At 39.8% G+C, this 22,432-nt stretch overlaps 2 protein-coding genes across 3 annotated transcripts in view; both read left to right on the top strand.

Moving 5' to 3' along the window:
* rel (v-rel avian reticuloendotheliosis viral oncogene homolog) overlaps positions 1–8,906 on the top strand; it is a 30,238-nt gene extending 21,332 nt beyond the window's left edge. For both annotated transcript variants that reach the window (XM_054799174.1, XM_054799176.1), the window contains exons 9-11: positions 1,010–1,075; positions 2,744–2,815; positions 3,384–8,906. In XM_054799174.1, coding sequence (XP_054655149.1) covers positions 1,010–1,075; positions 2,744–2,815; positions 3,384–4,255 — 1,010 coding nt within the window. In that variant the 3' untranslated portion in view covers positions 4,256–8,906. The remainder of the gene's footprint in view (positions 1–1,009; positions 1,076–2,743; positions 2,816–3,383) is intronic.
* Positions 8,907–14,622: 5,716 nt separating this feature from the next.
* On the top strand, positions 14,623–22,222 carry pex13 (peroxisomal biogenesis factor 13). Its single transcript, XM_054798632.1, has 4 exons — positions 14,623–14,747; positions 15,334–16,040; positions 17,692–17,814; positions 21,555–22,222. Exons 1-4 carry the CDS (start codon positions 14,674–14,676, stop codon positions 21,863–21,865), a joined length of 1,215 nt encoding a protein of 404 aa, XP_054654607.1. The 5' UTR covers positions 14,623–14,673; the 3' UTR covers positions 21,866–22,222.
* The last annotated feature ends 210 nt before the right edge of the window (positions 22,223–22,432 follow it).

The following is a 22,432-nucleotide window of genomic DNA, read 5'->3' as shown; positions in this document are numbered from 1 at the left end:
CGTGTTTGTGATATAAGTTGAAATATGAAAGAAAAAAAATGTAAGTGGTACTATTATGAGAAACAATTTTTGGAAAATTAAGTTGAGGGGAAAAAGTCAAAATGGGAATAAAGTCATAATATAATGAGAAAAAAATTAACAAGAAGAACGTTGAAATAGTTGGAAAATCAGAAAAAACAGCAGAAACAAAAAAACAGCTGTAATTTTACAAGAACAAACTTGTAATATTGATAGTGAGGAAAAGTAAAGTCATTTTAGTAGCATAGAATTGAAAGATTAAAGAAAAAGTATATTGTTTTTTTTTTAAGCTGTTATATTATGAGAACCAAACAAAACAAAATATTATTATATTATTATTATACATTTTTGGAAAATTAGGTTGGTCAAAAAGTTACAATATTATGACAATAAAGTCATAATATTGGGAGAAGAAAATTTACAAAGATTATTTAAGAAGAAAGTTGGAATATTTGGAAAAACTTGAAGCAAACACTGAAGTTCATACCAATTAATGTTTTTTTTCACCCAAACGACAATGCTGAGATGAATTTAAAAAATATATATATATAACTTCTTAGCATATATCTATCTACAGTCATGGACAAAATGATGAGACCACCCTTGCTTCCTCAGTTTATTGATCTATTTTAATGCCTGGTACAACTAAAGATACGTTTGTTTGGACACATATAATGATGATAACAAATATAGCTCATAAGAGTTTAATTTAAGAGCTGATATCTAGCAACTTCCATGGTTTTCTTGATAATAACCAAAATCACTTAAGTTTTTGCATGAGTAGCTATATAGCATTGTACTGCCAAAAATTTTTACTCTGATGCAATTTCTTCATCATCAACAGTGAAAAGGAAAAAAACTTTGTGAACAAATAAATTATTTTTTGACCAAAAATCTGAATGGCGAATGCGGAACGCGGGGATCCACTGTATTGTTGTACGTAGTCTATATCCATTATATTGTGTGCTTTTATTTTATTTTTTATTTTTAGACCCCTACGGCTATAATAGAAAAAAGCGCAGTAGAGAGAACTTAATGAAGATGTCGGGATTGTCAGGTAAGATTTAGCCTACAGTTCCTATCATAAGTTGACATACACTCATCATGACAATGAATGCCATACAGTATCAAAATTGGGCCTGTAATGATTTATTTGAAGGGGTGGAATGATAATACAACAAACATCTTTAAAAAAAATTTAAAAACAAGAAAAGGGTGCACAAGTTTTGATTTATTGAACTGAAAAATTGCAAGAATTTAAATTTTGAACTGTTGGATCTTAAGGAGGTTCTACGTAGCGCTTCAACATGCAATAAGAAGAGATGGGAGACAAAAAATTGTTTGCGTAAGCAATTTATTGCAAACAAGCATTAAAGTGAAAAAGGATGTTCATCAGCTGATCAAAAGTCAAAATCATGGCAAAAAAGTGGATTGATTGACATTTTCTGTCAGGTATTCACACTGTCAAGATCTCTTGATGGCAAAGGCAAAAAAGCTTTCTCTCTTAGAATGCAGTAGGATTGGTGAGCTGCATAAACAAGGTCTTTCGCAGTGTGCCTTTGCTGAGGACGCAGTAAGACAGTTATTTGAAACTTCTTCAAAGATCCTGAGGTTATGGAACAAAAAGGAAGATTGTGAAGGTTGTTACCGGTGCCGAGCGCAGTCCAATAAACATTAGACAGCATCTGTGAGAGAAGGCTTTTAAAAGAAAAAAAAAACGCCATCAAAGGCCTCAAGTCCTTCAACACCACAAAATTGCACTATTTGGAATTTGCACCAAACAGGGAACAATGAAAGGTGGAAGGAAGTTTTATTCCCTCCTGAGAAAAATATAACCTTGACGGTCCTGATGGCTTCCAACGTTACTGGCATGACAAGAAGATCCCAGCTGAGATGTTTTCCACACGGCACAGTGGAGGGGACGCCGTCATGATCTGGGATGCTTTTTCCTTCAATGGAACAATGGAGCTTCAGGTTGTGTAGGGGCGTCAAACGGCAGCTGGCTATGTGGAGATGCTGCAGGGGGCATCCCTCATGACTGAAGGCCCTCGTCTGTGTGGTAATGAATGCCTTTTTTCAACAGAACCAAGCTGCAGTTCACAATGCCCACCTGACAAAGAACTTCTTCTAGAGGAATAACCTCACTCTTTTGGCCCATCCTGCATGTCCCCCTCATCTAAATCCAACTGAGAACATTTGGGGATGGATAGAAAGGGAAGTTTACAAAAATGAACATCAGTTCCAGACAGTGGATGCCCTCCGTGAAGCCATCTTCACCACCTGGAGCAACATTCCCACTTAGCCTCCTGTAAACACTGGCATCAAGCATGCCCAAACCACTTTTTGAGATGATTAACAAGAAAGGCACAGCTACTCATTACGGAGTCCTTTTTTTGAACATTTTATTTCTATTTTAGGGGGGTTTCGGGGACTTAAACTTTTGATCAGCTGATGAGCAGCCCATTTCACTTCAATGCTTGCAGTAAATTGCTTACTCAAAAAAATTTGTCTCACTCCTATTTCTTTTTTTTTTTTTAAGTTCTACTTAGAACCTCCTTAAGATCGACAGTGCAAAATGTAAATTCTTGCAATTGTTCAATTGCTACGACATTCATCCCCCATGATGAGACTATGTAAACGTTTGAGTGGGACTATGCACAGTATGTTTACATGTAACAGTAGCTTAATAACAGACACGTGATAAACGTGTGTCTGCATTTTTCAGCTGTTCCATTTTCTGGTTTGGCTATGAGCAGACAAAGGGCAGTGCCACATAACAGGAATCACATGCAGAAAGGTAAGAAAAATCTTCTAGCACTAATCATATGGTATGTTTACATGCACACATGAATCATCACATACATTGATTACATTGATCAGCCAGTATGGAATAGGCTCCAACTCCCCCAACTACACTTAAGAAGCAGCTTGTTTGTATTTTTTTTACATTGAATTTGTACATTTCATTCAACTTCCAACCCCAGCTACAAAATAAGTCATTTTTCAGTTCGATACATTAGTGTCACAGTTCTATATTTCTTTGATACAAAAAAGAGAAAATTTCATGTCTTTTTTTAATTGAAAATACCAACACAGAAGAGTTTTTGAATTAAATGTATGTCTTTGTATGAAACAAAAACAGTAATTATGTATGTGTATATGTGTATACATGTTTATGTATTGTATATGTGTGTGTGTCATGGGATTTGTGAAGATACAATATGTATGTGTGTGTGTGTATATTGTACAGTATGTGTGTAACAGATAAGATTCCATGTTAGTCTGCCTTTCAGAAATTCACCTAATGCCAGTTATAGATTGAGTTCTGTCATGTAAATGTACTGAAGTCACATTATGTTTTCCAGACATGTACCTGAGGCAGCCTTCACCTTCAATGCAGCAGCAACCTGCTGTGTTCAACCAACCGTACCACGCAAATGTTCCAGTCAGCAATTCCTGGACAAATCCCAATGCAGTCCTCCCAATGGATACTGTCACCATCAATCCTTCTAATGCCATGACCGACCTGTCACATCCCAAGAACAATCGGCCACATCATCAAAACCGTGGCTCTGGTTACTCTTGTGAAAGCAATGTGCTCCCTCAGCTCTCCATGAGGGACTTGCAGTGCTTGGATGCGGTTCCTCAAGCTGCTGTGATGACCCAGCCCGAGACCCACTCACTCTTCCACTTGCATCGCCAGAGAGAAGAACAGGCCGCTGATAACCCGGGCCAGAACCACCTAGGGAGCCAGAACCAGGGGCTCCAATCTCTGTGGAACAATTTTAGTACCGTCAGTCCGATGCAGAAGACCTTTGATGGCTCCGTACCCGGTGGAGAAGGGAGAGCTCTGGTGATAGGATCTTTCCCACTTTTGGAGGGAATGGAAAAGAATGAATTTTTAAAGGGCCAAGTTGGGGGAGGGTCTCAGACTGGTTTCCCGCTGAAGCAGGAGCCCCAGATTCAGGTGGGACCAGAGCCCAACATACCTGTCATGACATTCCCAGGAGAAAGCCAAGGCAACACATACACCAACCTGCTTCCTCGGCCTGTGGACAATGGCATGAATGTTTCACGGCAAGACGCTGGTGGAAAAACCCACCCTTCTGATCCAAATGTTAAAACTCCTTACTCAAGTAACCACATGTCTTCCGAGACTCACTTTCGAACTTTGGCAGACTGGTTAAGAGCCGAGACCGTCATTCCTTGTAGTCAAAACAGTAACTACAAGGAGTGACATCAACAGAACAAGCTCAGATCCAAGGAGTTCATGTTGTGTCTCATTTAACATTGACTCACAGAAGAGAAACATTCCTCATTGTTCTGGTCCCTAGCTGGCTAAATGGGCATTTGCTTTGGCTTGAGTGGATTCAGTCAGTTGGAGAACCAGATCAACGCTGTAGTCCATATGTGTTAAACTCAGGCCCAATTGCATTCAGCATGCGGAACTGTTTGGAAAATAGCACTGAGTTGGCCCGCAATGATCAAGTCATGAAGCAATTCTTCTGATATCAACTACTCTTAGAAAAGTTAGTGGCCACAGTATTATATATAGCACAAACCGCACAACCATTTTTACTAAGGGTGCAAGATTCAGACTCAGACAAGAATTTAACTCTACTGGTTCTGTCCGGTTTGGTCCGCTACATAAAAGCGTCATGGAGCTTTGGCCCCCTGTGCGATTGACGCCCCTTTCATTAATTGATTTTCTGTCACTTGTCCTCACTAGCGTTGCAGAGGTATGCTGAAGCCTATCCCAGCCGACTTTGGGCGAGAGGCCGGGAACACCCAGGAGTGGTCGCCACCCAATCGCAGGGCCCAACAAAGACTAGAGGGGACAATTCTACAAGGCAAAAACTAAATTTCCTGAAAGTAAAAGTCCCATTTTAAGCAACCATTTCTTATTTTTTTCCCAAAAAAGAAAAAATATATTGTCTAGCGATTTTCACTTGAGATAAATGATCTTATATTAAAGTAAAGCTTGCCAATTCTTGTGAAGATATTTTTTTGCCAGAAATTCGTTTTTTTTTTCTAGTAACAAACTAAAAACTTAATTTAGATTATTCTTCAGCAACAGATTAATATATATTTGCCTTAAATTAAGAGAAAAAACTACTTACCTAAGTTTATTTTGTAAATTTATGAACGGCCACACACAGAAAATATATCAAAAGATTTGCTGATTTTGGAACAACACTGCAATTTTTATTTGATAGAAATAATCTTATATTAAGATAGTATAGCTAGCCAATTTTTATGAAAATATTTTTTGCCAGTAATAAGTAATAAGCTAAAAACCGTATTTTGATTATTCTTTAACAACAGATTAAGAATGTTTGTCTTAAATTAAGAATTAAGATGGTTTTTAAACTTTCTAAATCTAATAATGGACTCACACACATAAAGATTTGCTAATTTCGGACCAATGTGAAGGCTGCACAGCAAATTTCATAGAGCGTACCAAGATCTATTAAATTAAATCTAGTCCTAAAATCAGTGTAAATGTGTAAAATTATTCAACTTGATTCAAGACAATATTACTCTCTTTTCATGTAGCTTATAAATGTAAAGACTAGTGAATTTCCATGCAAATCGTGCCAAAAAAGAATTCTGATAGTGTTTATGACAATAGGTTTTCTTAAATTAAGTGAATCTGAGATACAATCATACTCTTTTTAAATAAAAAAAGCTCCATCCGTATAATTCGCTTCATGCTTGTTGAAAACAGGTAACCAACAGAACTAAGATGGCCACACGAAACATGATAATGGAAGATAATCCATGACCAGATGGAATCGGAGTCACGGTGTAGCCTTTAGCCTGGTCGTCAGGCTAGAAAAGGAATTTCTCTTAGCCTCGTCTACGTAATCCACACTGCTTGCCTGTTGGAATTCCAGCTACGACTTACCATCATATATTAACTTGTGTTCACCTCGCTAGTACTGACGTAGCCAAACAAACCTTTGCGTCTCACAGCTGAGCACACAACTATAGTGCGTTCACGGACTGCCAGACAAAGTGCGAAATCTCACCCCTTGATGAAAAAACATTATCAGTGAAGTATAAAGAGATGAACATGTAAACATTGGGGGGGGTTAAACAGTACCTGTGCTATCACATATTTATAAATGATCGACTTAGGGTGTATGAGATGTGTTTTCTGTGGGAAAAGAACAACCTATTTTGAAAGAATTTTGTATTTTTAACAGTTAATTGACCAAGAAACTGTGAATTTGCAGGGATCCACTGTAGCATATGTTTTCATTTAAACAGCACTTGTTGTACATACGTGTTAGCCACAGTTCAGAGCTTGCTCATGAATTGACAGGGTACTAAAATTTCCATTGAGGAAGTTTGAGGAAGCACAGGAGTTGTAACGTTCCTTAGTAATGACTATGTCACACCAGTGATCATGAGTTATTCTTTCATGTTTTGTAACAAATGTTTGATTTATACGCCTGTAAATATGATATTGCCTCATTCATTGCTTCATAGGTTGCTAAGAGACGCTTTGATAGACATGGCTAATTAAATAGCAAGCACCTTGTTATCTTTAGCCTAGCTCATGCTAACATTATGTTTTCTATACATTTAAGGACAATTGTTAACTACTGTAGTTTGTTTTGCTGGATTTTTGCCGCAGAATCAGGTTTGAATAAACATTTACTGCAGTAGCTTGTCATTTACTAGCTCTGGATGCACATCATGAGAAAACAATTTCTCTGTAAACGCGGTGTCAGACGTCTCCAGATTGCAGTTATGCTAAAGCGTAGAGAAAAACCTTGTCAGTCAGAGGTAGATACGCAGTGCCCTCCAGAAGCACCGAAACAGTGAGGTCAATTTCTTTATTTTTGCTGTAGACTGAAAACATTCGGGTTTGACACCAAAAGATGAATATGAGAGCAGAGAGCAGCATTTCAGCTTTTATTTCCAGGTATTTACATGCACAGCTTAGAAGATAGCACCTTTTGTTTGAACCCACCTTTCCCATTTTCCATGTGAGCAAAAGTATTAGAACATGTGACTGACAGGTGTGTCCTATTTATATTTATTCAATCAAAACATAGCACTGAATGTCTATGCTCAGTTTCAGATTGGGTAGGATAGGTTTTGCCTCTATATACTGCATTTTGAGGTGAAAACAGCATGAAAACCAGACAGCTGTCTATGGATGACAATTGAATCACTCCATAAAGAAAGAGTTTTTGAGGTTCATCTCTGTACTTTTTGGCAAATTCCAGCCTGGCCTTCCTATTCTCCTTGCCAATGAGTGTTTTTTGTACTTTTTGTTCATGAAGTCATCTATGAAAAGTAGATAGTGATACCTTCCCTCCTGCCCTCTGCTGGTTGTTGTTGATCTCACTAAGAGTTGTTTTCAGGTAATTGTTTTTTCCCCACTGAGAGCCGCATATCAATCATCAAATCAAACTTTATGAGGGCCACATTTATATTTAGCATTTTGTAAACCAACCTGTTTGTTAGATGTGCTAACAAAGAGCCTACATCTCAGCTTGTGTATGACTTTTTTTTTGTGCTGTTTTTCATTCATTTTCTGTGCCGCTTAATCCTCATTAGGGTCGCGGCGGTATGCTAGAGCCTATCCCAGCTGACTTTGGCCGAGTGACGGGGTACGCCCTGGACTGGGCGCCGGCCAATAGCAGGGCACATAGAGACAAACAAACTGTTGCCAATGAACCTAACATGCATGTTTTTGGAACCCAGAGGAAACCCACGCACGCACGAGGAGAACATGCGAAGTCCACACAGAGATGTCCAATGGAGATTAGAACCCAGTAATATTGTAATATTGTGAAAATGTTTTCTTGTTTTTGTTAGCTTTCTTGTTTAGTTGTGCTTTTAAAATGTGTCAATCACTGCAAATGACCCCCGAGCCACCCTTTGGACACCCCTGTTTTACACTCTTTCCAGCTCTCACAATTTTTCTGTCATCAACTGCTCATGTTTTTTCTTGGTCTACCTGTTCCACATCTGATACTTAGTACAACAATGGTTTCTTTTTTCTTCAGGACATTCCAAGTGCTTGTAGTGCCTATGAGCAATGTTTGTGCAGTGCGTCTGAGTGATTTTCCATCTTCTCGCCAATTCACAATTGCAATTGTTTTTTCATGTTGTTTTCACCTCTAAATGCAGTCTACACAGGCAAAACGTATCCTCCCCAATGTGAAACTGAGTCTGTGGTATTTATTGATTGAATAAGTAATGTAATGGGACACACCTGGACAACAAAACACAACTGTCAGTCACATGTTCCAATACACAGATGTAAATACCTGGAAATAAAATCTGAAATGTTGCTTTCTTGTCGCAATTGACCTCACCGTCCCAATACTTGTGGAGGGCACTGTATGTTGAAATCTCTAAAATCGACACAAACACTTGAGAACGGCAGCTTTTTCATTCATTTGATAGAAATACACGATGTAGTGGTACATGCTGCTGCACAAGTTGGATTCTCATCAGCTGAACTGATATCCATCCGTCAAGCAATGAAACTTTTACCTTTTGAGATGACAACAAACCCATATGTAGACACAACGTGAAGTCTTCCACCATGTCGCAAAAGTGACTTACGCATAGTCACAGTAGACTGACCTCAGCATGAGCTGACTCAGAGGAAATGTGTCATGATCATTTACACATTCACAGAAAAAACACCTATTTTTGGAAGAAAAAAAAAAAACCTCCACTGTGCCGGGTAGAAAACATCTCAGGTGGGATCTCCTTGTCATGCCAGTCATGCCAGACCGTCAAGGTTTTACATTTTTTCTCATCAGAGAATAAAACTTTTTTCCACCTTTCAATGTCCCATGTTTGATGCTCCCTGGCAAAGTCTAAACGGGCAGTTTTGTGGCGTTGAAGGAGACAACGTCTTTGAATTTGTTTTGTTTTTTAAACCCTTTTCCCGCAGATGCCGTCTGATGGTTATTGCGCTGCAGTCGGCACCAGTAAGGGCTTTCATTTGGGTCGAAGACCGCCCTGTGTCTGGATGGACAGCCAATCGGATCCTCCGGCTCAGCGCAGGTGTGATTTTTTTGGGTCTACCACTTGAATTTTTTGTTCCATAATGCTCAGGATCTTTAAAAAAATGTAGAATGACTGTTTTACTGCGCCCTACCTCAGCAGCAATGGCACGCTGTAAGAGGCCTTGCTTATGTAGCTCCACAATCCGACCACGTTCAAAAAGAGAAAGCTTCTTAGCTTCTTAAATGTGAATGCCTGACAGAAAATGAACATTTTGAGCAGATTTTCTCAATATATAGTTGTTTTTTTTTCCAAGATGGGAAAATTGGCTCCATGTGTTTGAGGTGGGCAGGTTCATTGTGTTACCTTTTATGTTGCTACCACTTTTGAATAAATTTGGCATACTGACCTGTTCGTGTTGATGCGCTCACCTTGCTCATTATTAATATTCCCACAAGGGGGCTGTGGCATTTGGCTTTGCAAGCATCGTTTTCCCTCCTAACTTCTACTATGTTAGCTTGCACCGCTCCTCGCAAGGCTCCACTCTTGCTGTGTGTATGCTAGCTGTGTGTATCAGTTTGGTCGGCAAATAAATACATCGGGAACAGTGCGAAATGGTGTGCGTTCACAGAAAGTCATCACAAACGAAATGCCGCTCTTTAATGCAGTTGTTGCATTTAAAGAAATGCTGCAAATGTTTGACAGACAGTAGGAATTGCCTGTGAGGAAATACATGTCACAAACGCCAATTCCACAACTGTATAGAGTGAGATATTAAAGGAAATATTGCATTATTATGATGTATTATGAGAATATATTATCATAACATTAGTGCATTTATTTGGCCTCAAAAAATGATGACAATAATATCGTTTAGCGTCAGTTTGTGAGACAATAAACATTTCAAAAAGCACCTGCATTGCCTTTTGACTCAGGTAAATAAAACAGTTATTTGTCCAGTCATATTTTTTCATTGTAGTTTTCTTAAAGTTACTGTTAAAATGTCATGGACCCAATCTTGTGTATCGTCTTGCCTACTCCCAGCAGTTACCTTGCATTGCACCTCTTGAGGCTCCAAACTTTTGCTGAGTGTGCATGCTATCGGCCCCTCAACTCCCACAGAGAGAGAGAGACTGCATGACTGACAAGAGGCGTCACTCTGTTTGCCATTGTTCTATGAAGAGTGTTGGTGCTGAACCAGTGTAAAGACTGAACCCTCTTTTTGCCTGCTTGCGACAGATGAGGAAAACGGACACGCATGCACATGCCAATATTTATTTTTTTTTAATTATCCACTTCATTATCATTTATCAAGTGTTTTATGTATTTATGATCACAAGAAGTGTACAAATATCCTGTTATATGTGTTCATTTATGCAGGAAGCCACATTTGTGATGAAATAAGATGCTTTTGACAGCGCACGTGAGTGTTGCCGTGTTCATAATTAGCATGAAAGTGTGTTTCTGACACTTGCTACCGCATGCCTGTCACAATGTTACCTAACGTTGTAGGAAACACATGCTGGACCTGTTTAGCCACCTTTTTCCAGTCAAGCGCGGCCTTATTTCACCCTAGCTCCTCCCCTTCTCCTTTTGTAAACTCGCCATTATTCCACACCTTACTCTATCAGGCCCACAAGCCCAGTATCTATGCAAACAATGCATTGCACAGATGTTATCGCACCTAATTATACTGTGACTACAGAGCAGGTCTTAACCCTCCTGTTGTCTATTCAAATTTGTGTTTGCACAAATGAACAAAGACTTTACAGGTAGTTGAATATTCCTATCAGAAGGATGATGATTCTGTGGCATAATTAAGTCTTATTTAACGGGTAAAAGGATGCCCACACCACATCCAGCCACTGCATCTAGAACTATGCTCACTAAGATAACGTCTTTCAAGCCTACAATTTGACAGCCATTTTAATTATAGAGTGGTGCTTATGTGTAGCTGCAAACATTTTGCTTGAAGATACACGTCACGGTGCATCGGCGCTGGGAAAATCCCAGCAAAGCTTCAACAAATTGGACTTCTTTTGACGTATTTTTTGTGTAATCTGCATAGTTACGTTCAGTGATGTTATATGTAAAGTGTGCAAATCAATAATACTATTAGTGATAGGGGTTTAAAGTACAGCAATGCAGAGACGTTCTGTGCAGTAATGTCGCCTAAAATCCTAACATTTCTTGGGCCTATTGAAATGATCCAAAGCCAAAAACACGACATAAAACACATGCAGTGGGAAATGATGCAAATTAAAAACGCTGCAATCACATAAACGCTGTAGGATCACAACCAAATGCTAAAAAAAAAAAATGATGTGAATGCCAGTAACATACATAACCCCCTAAACAACTGCATGAGAGAAAGGCTGCAAGTGTATGGCCCAAAACAGAAGCTAGCCAGGGACTAAAGCCTTCTAAAACACCCTCCATTTACATACTGTATAATGTGACCTGCATAATAACCAAGCTACAGCGACATTGTTGTTATTATTGTTATTAACATCGTTATGCCAAAGAACTATGTTACTGGCGTAGTAACACCTCTCAACTCCACACTGGATTGCTACTAGCCGGCTAGTGACTAGCTTCACCACACACTTGCCCACAGCGTGTCAACGCCACGCTCACAATGCCTCAGATCACTACCAAAACGTAACACTGCCTATTGGAGCGGCCGCCACTGCTGCTATGTTTTTGTTTTTGAGTTAATGCTAGGTGTGAGCGTTCGTTTCTATGTTGCTCTGTGAAATCAATGCGTCCAGGAAGGAAGTTGCGGTAATGCTTAAAAGGGCCAAAATATGGCAAAATGCTGTAAGTATTACATGTTATCATGAGATGCGGCGTACAGACGTGCTCAGTGGACAAAATGCGTGCCTGTTGGTCGCTGTCCGGGATGTGAGGGCACTGATGTGAAATACATTTTTTTCAAAATCTTCTCGCGATCGACCGGCAAAGTCCCAAGGACTGACTAGTAGCTCACGATCAGCGGGTTAAAGGTAAGTCAGCCCCTGAAAGCTGCAGTATTTCCCACTGGAGCAGAGATCCAGACATGCAGGGCACCTCCACAAGGCTGGAGAGCCTGCATCACCATCGGCATGAGAGGCGAGGTGTGCAACAGCCTTTGACTAGCGATACCGCGAGGATGACTGAACATGGACCACGGCTGCAAAATAACCCAAAATGTGCCGGCATTTTGATAAAGAAGGTGAGAAACACTATTGAATTCAAGATATAACACATAGAAAAACACCAAGCTGGTGGTGGTTGAGTTTTTGGCAACAATAACGTCTTCAATGGAGGTAAAAGTGACCTTAAATGTTCATTTATCCCTTCCATTTATCATTTATATGCATTTAATGTATGTAAAACCAAAATTGTAAAACTATAAAAGGTATTTGTGTAAACATTTGTGAGACTTGTGGCGTAACTGCGTTAGTTAGCAAAGAACTTCAGAGTCAACTGCTGATGACATCATAAACGGGCGATGGAGCTTTCGCTTCCTGTTTCCATGTATTAGCAAGTGAACGAGGACCTTTTACGCTAAGAAAAATACTTTAAGAACACAGTTGGACTCACGCAGTCGATTAGTAACACAACAAGACGCACCGTATTGTGTGCTAAATGTAATCAATGTATTTGAAAATGTACTCAAACCGAGGCAAAATTTGGGAGTAAACGTTCAGCGTTAACCGAGGATCCACTGTATATGTCACTTAGAAAGACCAAAATCACTTTTCCTTTGTTAAACAAAAGATTAAATACAATTTGTGGCTACAATAAAACCAGAGGAATGTGATTTGCCGAATGGTGCACGTTTTTAGTTCTTATTTCTGCAAACATAAAAACACGCTTCTATCAATGTATGCTAGTGTTGCTCTGAAAAAGGCAAAGTACACGTGTTTGCAGAATAAAATAATGCAGTCATCAAAGTGAGATCTTTCAGGGTTAGGGTTAGACTGTTTGAGTTGGGCAGTCTTGCAAAAATAAAGCACCCTACCCCGGGAGAGAATGCAATTCCAACAGGTCTTATGGTTTTAGGTCAAGTAGGGTGTGAGTACATACATTTAACAAATCACTACAGCAAAGGTTCATGGGTTCTGCATGAACCCCAAATACCAGGTCCACCATCAGCGCAAGCATCTTCCCACACAGCATGACATCATAAACCAAGTCCCAGGACCCTGACAGCATCATCTGACGGACTCTCACACACCCACACTGTGGTAACACACAGGGACCTTGTGCTGATCCGCGGTAACACACACGCCCTCTTGCAGCATTGACCTCACACGGTTTGTTACGTCAAACCACAACACACACCTCTGCACTCACAGGCGAGCAGCCGCCTCCTCACACACCTCTGCTTGTGTGTCATTTTACTTTTTACTCGTGGAATTGAAGGGTTTTCCCTTTACACACCACCAAGGTGAAAATCTACGTTCAAGTCAAACCTTCTTAAATGTAAATACAGAGGGTTTGCAGGCTACAAACCACTGGTAACATGCTCATAACCCAAAGCATACCACATCATGTGGCGGCAGCGTTATGGATGGAACATGCTCGCTGATGTAGATGACTGCTGACTGAAATATGAATTGTGGGGCTTATAGGCCAAAACTCCCTGCTCACATTCCGACAACCAGCCCCATCTAGTCAGCTGGGGTAGGCTCCAGCTCACCTATGACCCTTATGAGGACAAGGTGTAGAGAAAATGGATGAACACTTCAGGCAGCCGTTGAATACAACGGTTTTGACATATTAAGAATTATGGTTATGTTTGGTTCATATTCATTTACAATTATGTCAATTGTGCAAAAATTATTAAAAATGCAAGTAATCATAGTTAAAATACTGTAATGATTATTATAATATCATATCATCATCACATAATAATAACAATTATTATTATTGTTATTATTAATATATACAAAACCTGTATTGGGAATTTTACAATGAATGTAGAAATTCCCTTTGCAAAATAAATTATTTTTAAAACTGTTTTTATTGTTTTGATTATGCGCATTCGTAAAAATATTTTATATTCGTTGCTATTTCCCTTTAAAATTAATTTGTAAGTTTATCTGAAAATGATCCACTTTCACTGCCCTGCCCTACCAGTCCAGGGTGTACCCCGCCTCTCGCCCAATTCAGCTGGGATGGGCTCCACCCTAATTAGGATAAACGGCACAGAAAATAGATGGTTGGATCCACTTTCACTGCTCTTACAGCATGGAGGACATTTGCGTTCACTGTCGCTGAGTAATTTCTCTTACAATAGCAACCTCTGCCGGACCAGAAACGTAATGCATTCTAGCCTTTTAGTTAGGAATTGACCTCATATTGAAATAATACTGTTGGGGGGAAAAAAAAACGAAAACGAAATAATAAATCAATTAAAGCACTTATCTTTAAGTCATAAATTATTTTAATTTGTAGTCATAATAACCATTTGCGATCAGATTTGTCGATTATAAGCTTTTGCGTAGTAAATGAATTTAGCAACTGTTAACGGTTCTATCAACTTGTACTATTTTGAAACTGTTCAAGCATAATGTGTTTGAAAAGTAAGAATTACAAATTTACGAGGAGCACCTGAAGGCAGCGTAAGAGGCGTTCAAGAGCAATAGGCCCCAGGCGGATTTCAACTGTCAGACACTTTGCGCGATGGACTCCCAACCACCGCCAAAGCCGTGGGAACGGCGTATTCCTGGGACGATTGGCACACCTGTAAATTACAGGTAAACATTTGGGGCATTTTGTTAGTTTGGTTTTTTTTTTTAAATTTAGCATAATTTCTCCATATGCTCGTGTAACTTGTTAGCATTAGGCTAATGCTAACGTGAAAGCTGTCGGTGTTTACACCAGAAGGGACACGTCTGGAGTAATGGGCAGTAATAAATAGTTGTAGGTAGTATTACGAGTATGATTTACAATCCTTATAAGCTTGTTGTGATATTTAAACCACCTTGAGAAGGTAGTGAGCGAGTAAGTTACGTTGTTTTGCTAACATAGCCTATCGTGGCCTTGAGTTGTGTCCCTCTGCTGGTGACATTTGTATACATTGTCACATGAAAATCCTGCATTACTTAGCTCCTTTATCAATCACCTTCAACAATATCCACCAATCATGTGTTGGTGTGACAGCAATGTTTATCAGTCACCTTGTTTGGAGATGGATAGATACAGCTTTTAAGTGCATTTGATTGAGATTCATACTGGTTCAGTCCTGGTATTGTGCCAATATTTGGCTTGATCATTACAATGTGTTTAACAAAATAGCACACATAGAGGCAACTATGTGAATCTGTTGTGCTCACCAAACAGGTCTACGGACTTTGGACATCCTGCAGGCCTTTCTGTGTCTACCGGTCCTCCTGTCCTGACCAGAGTTGCACCACCGTTGCCTCCTCGTCCCGTCCAGCAGTCATACCGTCCAGCTTACAGCTCCTTCACCTCTTCTTACAGTCCCTATAGGGGCTCCATGTATGGGGGCTACAGCCCCTACAGCTACAGCGGTGGCTACGGCCTTGGAGGATATGGTCGCTTTTCGCACGCAGAGGAGGTTGTCCCCAGTCGCTTTGTCCAACAGGCAGAAGAAAGCAGCCGTGGTGCTTTCCAGTCCATTGAAAGCATTGTGCAAGCCTTCGCCTCGGTTAGCATGATGTTGGACGCCACATTTTCAGCTGTATATAACAGCTTCCGCGCTGTGCTGGACGTGGCCAACCACTTGACGCGGTTACGAGCACATCTCACCAGGGTTTTGTCAGCATTTGCTTTGGTGCGCACCTTGAGATACCTCTACCGGCGGCTACAGAGACTGCTGGGACGGAGGTCAGATGCTGAGGTTGAGGATTTGTGGGCAGACAGTGCAAGCGATGCCCTGGCTACTAGTGCACCCAGAGGCCCTGGAGCAGCAATGGACGATCAAACTGTTAAGTCGTGGCCAATCTTTCTATTTTTCGCTGTTGTTCTGGGGGGACCCTACCTAATATGGAAACTGCTCAGTTCTGCCCCTGGCTCTGAAGACAGGGGTAAGATATCATATATATCATATTTATATCATTGTTTACTTGGACTGCTCATTGTACATGTTTATGTCTTTATGCTTCGCTGATACTGGTTTTTATTTTTTTTCTTCAAGCGCTGAGATTTTGCACTTTGGCTATGGATTAGGGCCGCGGCTAACTAGTATTTTTGTAGTCGAGTATTCTGAAGCTTGTTGTTTTGTTTAAACGAGTTGTAGCGGCCTGTTGTGCATCCATAACAGGAACACTACTTGCTACCAGAAGATCTGCCTGACGCGTGGCTCGTTTGCCGGTGGTAAAGTCGATCATCCATCCATCCATTTTCTATGCCGCTTGTTCTCACTCGGGTCGCGGTATGCCGGAGCCTATCCCAGCTGACTTTGGGCGAGAGGCAGGGTACACCCTGGCCGCCAGCCGATCGCAGGGCAAAGTTAAACACCTTTTAGACATATATTTCAGTTAAAATCATACATGCAGCTTTATTGTCTTCCATTAAAAGTCTGTCGTTTACAGTTCAGCGTATCCAACATATAAAAGTAAGTGTAATCCAACAAACATTTTGCCCTGCCACCACAGTCAAAGACTGTACCGTTTCTTCAGGTACGGTTATACCCAAACATTAAAGGTGTATCAAAGCACCCCCTATTGACCAAACAATGTAGTGACAAGTAGAACAAAAATACAGAAATTGTACAATTTTGACTCGAACACGAATAATAAGTTAGGCCCTAGAGCACGGCCGCCTATTACAAACCAAAGGATTGGGGGTGGGGGCTTTGATATTTTTATATTATATTTTAGTTTTGTAAAAAGCCTCAAATAAAAACTTTTCTTGTATATTTAAAGACAAAACTGTATTTTATTATTAGTTATTAGTGTCAACATTTCAGCTTCTTCTTTTTGCTGTATTTTTCTTAGTTTTTTGGTTTAATTTGATTTCAACAATGTGCAAAAAAACAAGCTGCGTGCTGCACATGGCATCCTGGCCGCTATTTGGGCATTTCCGCCCTACACGGCCCAAATCAATATGAAGCAAACACAGTTAGTGGTTTGGTCTGCAACATATCGGAGAAGAGGCAAAAATGTCAAGTGCTGTTTTCCGAAGTCTAAGCTGATGCGTGTGAATATCTTTTTTAGCCTAAAACACAAATAATAGATCTGCTTCCATGGATGACTAAGGAAATGAAAAAAATATTTACATTTGAGAGGCTGAAATCAGAGTATATTTACATTTTTAAGTCCAAAAATGAATCGAATACCAAAAGAGTTGTCATTTAATTGGATAAGCAGTGACTCATTGATCAATTGTTGCAGCTCTACTGTGGACACTTACTACTTTTATTGCAACTGTTGATCCAAAATCGGAGGACAACATCAAGCTAGCAGGTGGGATTGGAGGAGGAGGAGCGAGCCATGTCTCAAAAATAAGACAATTTTATGGCCGTATCAATTATTCACAGTTTTTGCTCATCGCAGGAATGTAACCCCCACAAAAAGCAGGGCTCTACTGTAAAAGTGAATGTTTCGGTATGCTCATCCCTCCATTCTTTTTGTGTTATATAAACAAAATAGCCATACCGAAGGTGTTCTCCAGTAACATTTGGCATCCCACTGTGTGTGTGTAACAGGTATGCTTGTTTTTGTGTAACACCTGCAGCCACAAACTGGGCCAGCGGGGAGGATGACCACGTCGTGGCAAGAGCGGAGTATGACTTCACAGCTTCCACTGAGGAGGAGATTTCTTTCCGGGCTGGAGATATGCTCAACCTCGCACCTAAAGGTAAGTCTATGGCAGACAGAAAAAAAAAAAAAGTTTTCTGGTTGATTAAGTTTCTCGTTCTATAACGTAGTACGTGTCTGCTATTACAAATTACACTTTCTAGCTGTTTTGGCAGTTTGTTGTGTGTTGGTGATGTTGCCAGCCATCTCCACAAAGGTTTTCATTAGGGATGGGGCTGATGAGAGCCGGTATCGGAATTTGCCGATACCACCTCCGAAGAAATCCGAGGCAGCTGGTATCCCTGCCAGCTGTTTGGCAACTCTAATGGAGAGCGCTGTAGCTAGCGCGACTGAAGTATGTCCTTTCAGAGTGTAATGCCGCGCTTTTACATTAATCATCTCCTACATGGCGGCAAATAAAATCAACATTTTTTGGAAGCTGCATTGTCACTGTAGGAGGACGAGAACTCGCTCAGCAATGACAGAGAAACCATGCTAACCGCTAAGATAGCTAAAATGGAAAGTAGCAAAAAAAGAAGTGCATGGTACAGCTTAACAGAAGTCTAACTGGAACCCCGCTACAGCGGAGAATAACCAGCTATGAACAGGTAATTAGCAAACGAAGTAATGGGAGTCTAGAGAGGAAAATACACAGACGGGCAATAATGTGAGCAGGCACTTCCGAAAAGCGGAAATGGCGCATTATGTTAACGTGCCAGTTAGCAGCTACAGGAGGAGCCTTTATAAAGGCATTGAATTATTCCTCAAACACGACAATGACCTAAAAAAGCTCCCCTACAAACTCTCCTTATTTCATCAGCAGATTTTGTTATATTAGAAAATTATTTACAAACACAATTTCAGTCCCAACACTACACCAAAATGGGACTGCAGAAATTTTTTACAAAACCCAAATCTTTATTTCTACAAAACTGGCCAGAAAAAGGCATACGGTCTATAATTCACTTGTTGGATCATACAGGAAATGTTGTAACATCTGAGACTTTGAGTTCCAAATTTTGTATAAATGATAAAAAGCAATACAGAATGGTGGTTGATGCAATACCTCAAGTTGTTGTATCAGTGCAATATCAATTATATACAAATGGTGCTTTTGCTTTCGACATACATTGAAAAAAGCACTGTACCCCTTTTCATCCCCCACAAATTTGGCTTTTTTTTTTCTAGAAAAGAAACTGAACACCTAAGATCCAAATCCTACACATTTCCCATTACACCAAAAGAGATTAAATTTAAGGTTCTCAATGGAATTATACGCTTCTGCTCATTTTCTATATCAACGTTTTGGATTTGAAGGCCCTGTCACACCTTGACGATTTAGCCAGCTTACGCCTCAAGGTATGTTGACGTATTAAGACTTGTGTGTAACTTACAAATAATGTGTGTGAACGGGTGTCAACGATCGCATAACTCATTGCCCGCGGATGCGGGACGTATGAATCATACGTTAACATACGTCAAAGTTTTGGGCATGGACTACATTTTTAGACGACTTGGACGTACTACGACGTATGCCGGCGTGCTCTTAACATATACAAAACTTACCCAGAACTTATTCGACGTACACCAGCGTATTGGCCAAATTTTTCATACGTTGGCGTACGCTGGCTAAATAGTCAAGGTGTGACAGGCGTTGGGCATAAGTTGTGAACGCTGGCAACACGCTACGCATTCGTTGATATACTGTAAGTTATAGAAACGTTCTATATAAGTTACTAATACGTCATGTATACATCGAACTCTTTATGAATACGCTATGTATACGCCCAAAATTGCAAAAAAAAACGTTGGCAGTTCAACGTTTGCCATCAAATGATCACGTCAGGCATTCGTTGCCTAAATCGTCAAGGTGTGACAGGGCCTTGAGTGCAATAATTGTGCATTCTGTAACCAGTTTGTTTATTCTGTGACTGTATGTACACCATTGCCTTTTGGGAGGATCTACACCATTGTTTTGTTTTTTTTCTAGAAAAGAAACTGAACACCTAAGATCCAAATCCTACACATTTCCCATTACACCAAAAGCCAAAGAGATTCATTTTAAGGTTCTCAATGGAATATACGCTTCTGCTCATTTTCTATGTCAACTTTTTGGATTTGAAGGCCCTGTCACACCTTGACGATTTAGCCAGCCAATTTGGCCAATACGCGGGCGTACGTCGAATAAGTTCTGGGTAAGTTTTGTATATGTTAAGAGCACGCTGAAGCACGCCGGCATACGTCGTAGTACGTCCAAGTCGTCTAAAAATTTGGTGCATGAACCAAACTTTTCGACGTATGTCAACGTATGATTCATACGTCCCGCATCCGTGCACAATAAGTTATGCGATCGTTGACGCCCGTTCACACACGTTATTTGTAAGTTACACACAAGTCGTAATACGTCAACATACCTTGACACAGAACTGTCTTCTTGGCAAGCTTTGGCTGAGAGGAGATGGAGGCTGTCGTGTTTGCATTTGCAGATAAGTTTGCAGCTTGACCAGTAGAGGACACTGTGACACTGGGAATGGAACTAACATTTATTTTATTTATTTTTTTGCTCTTTGTCTGAGAGAAAGAATTCACGTTTTAATCAAGCATTATTGATCACGTCAACATAAAGTGCATAGGAGTATTTACATTGAAAAAGAATGGAGAGATACAGCATGTTACTGTTCAAGTTAGCATTAGGTTTGATGCACTGTTAGTGTCATTTGTAAGGCATTAATAAAGTTGATTGGAAAAAAAAATGTTGGTTCCATACCCAGTGTCACAGTGTCCTCTACTGGTCAAGTATGGAATCACAGGAGTGCCAAAATTTAAAAGGGAATATGTGTGGAAATACAAAGAGAATCAATAATAAAATATATATATATATATACAAATGTAGTCATTATTTTTCCATTTTGTCATTGTTTTTTTCTGTATTGTCTTTGTTTTTTCCAAATTGCCCTTGTTTTTCCTGTTTTGTATTTGTCTTTTCCACTTGCGTTTTGTCATTGCATTTAGTAATGACAAAGACAAAAGAATGATTTCGGTATTGAGTGTGGAGATTCTCCTGAAAATGAGGCTTTATGTTTATCTTTGGATACTGCTTTATCATGTTTGCTCAACTTTCCGTAGCACCAGTACTTACCTATTTATCAGTGCTCATGTAAAACTTTTGTCCAAATTTGACCATGCACAATACACATTTTTGAACAAGAATTACTTACTATAAACATATTAACCAGTTAATCATGTTTAATATGTCAATTTAATGAAATGTAAGAATGTTTTATGTTTTTTTAAGTGTGCAGCAGTGGGGGGTACATGGCTTGAAGTCAAATGTCTGAAGGCGTACGCGGCTATAAAAAGTTTGGGACCCACTGCTGTAAACTGTTTTGAAATGGCTGTATTATAATTTCAATGCCAAAGTAAGATATTTTGATCATAAAAATGGCAGTGAAACCTCTAAGGTCGAACACTATCAGTTACGGGATGCTGATTGATCTCTGGTTAGTTCCGATATCAAAACATATTTCCCCGTATGAAAGAATAGAAAATAAAGATACATTAATATAATGTCAAACAAAAACAGCAAAACACACAAGTGTGAAGTTAATTTTAAGCAACAAAATAGTGATTCACATGTTCCCTGAATTGTGCAGCCGTGCTTAAAACTTTCCCCTTGCAAATGTCTAAATACGTATTTGATAAGAATGATGATGCCCAACACCCAGTATGTGTATATGAATAGAAGACAAAAACTAATATCTTAACAATGGAATTCTTTTATTCCCTCACTGTCGTGTTCAGAACAACAGCCACGCGTGCGTGGTTGGCTGCTGGCCAGCCTGGATGGTCAGACCGCAGGCCTCGTCCCAGCCAATTACGTCAAGGTCCTCGGCAAGAGGAAAGGCCACAAACACGTAGAGATGGAGAGGCTCACTCAGGTTCAGCAAGGGAACTCGCTGGCCTCCCGGACTGACGCCGCTGCAAATGTGAATCCATCACCTGAGGAGTTATTAGAGTCTGTGTACAAAGCAACACCGACTTCCACCGGCGAGGAACCTTCCAAGTCCAACTCCAGCACGGTGGTTAACATCCCGGAGAAAAATGATCTGTGATGGTTTTGTGAGAAATGTGTTTGAACGTATGTCAGAGATTATTATTACAGCGCTCAACTCAGTCAGGTGCTTGCTGTGTTTCACTGTTAAAGCTGACTCGATAGATCAACGTAGAACTTTGTTGTCGTTAAATAATTTATAAGGAAAGGTTTATGTATAATCCTGCTGTTTTAAAAGCAAGATTGTCATCATGATGGTTAAATGAGAAACTCTTTTGCTTCATTTCATAATTGGTTTCTTAATTGAAATAAGTACAATATGTTCGTAATAAAGAGCTAATTTTGCACAGCCTAAAACACCATACTAGTGGTATAAATACAAATATTTTGGAAAATAAAGTCTTTTAAAAACTTGAAATGCATTACTTGCCTTATTTCAGGGGTAGCCAAATGTTTTCCAGCAAGGGCCACATACCAAAAAATGAAAGGATGAAAGGACCACTTTGATGTTTTGTGAAGTTGTGAGTATTTTTAGAAAAAACTGCATCCCGGCTTTATGGTATAGGTGAAAAAGCCTAATATTAGTATCAACTCGGTCTGTGCTCTTTCTTCCCCCATTTTTTGCAGT

This window comes from Dunckerocampus dactyliophorus, chromosome 14 (assembly GCF_027744805.1).
Source record: "Dunckerocampus dactyliophorus isolate RoL2022-P2 chromosome 14, RoL_Ddac_1.1, whole genome shotgun sequence".
Classification (NCBI taxonomy): Eukaryota; Metazoa; Chordata; class Actinopteri; order Syngnathiformes; family Syngnathidae; genus Dunckerocampus; species Dunckerocampus dactyliophorus.
The sequence above is the reverse complement of the archived record's forward strand: the minus strand, read 5'-3'. Positions and strand labels throughout refer to the sequence as shown.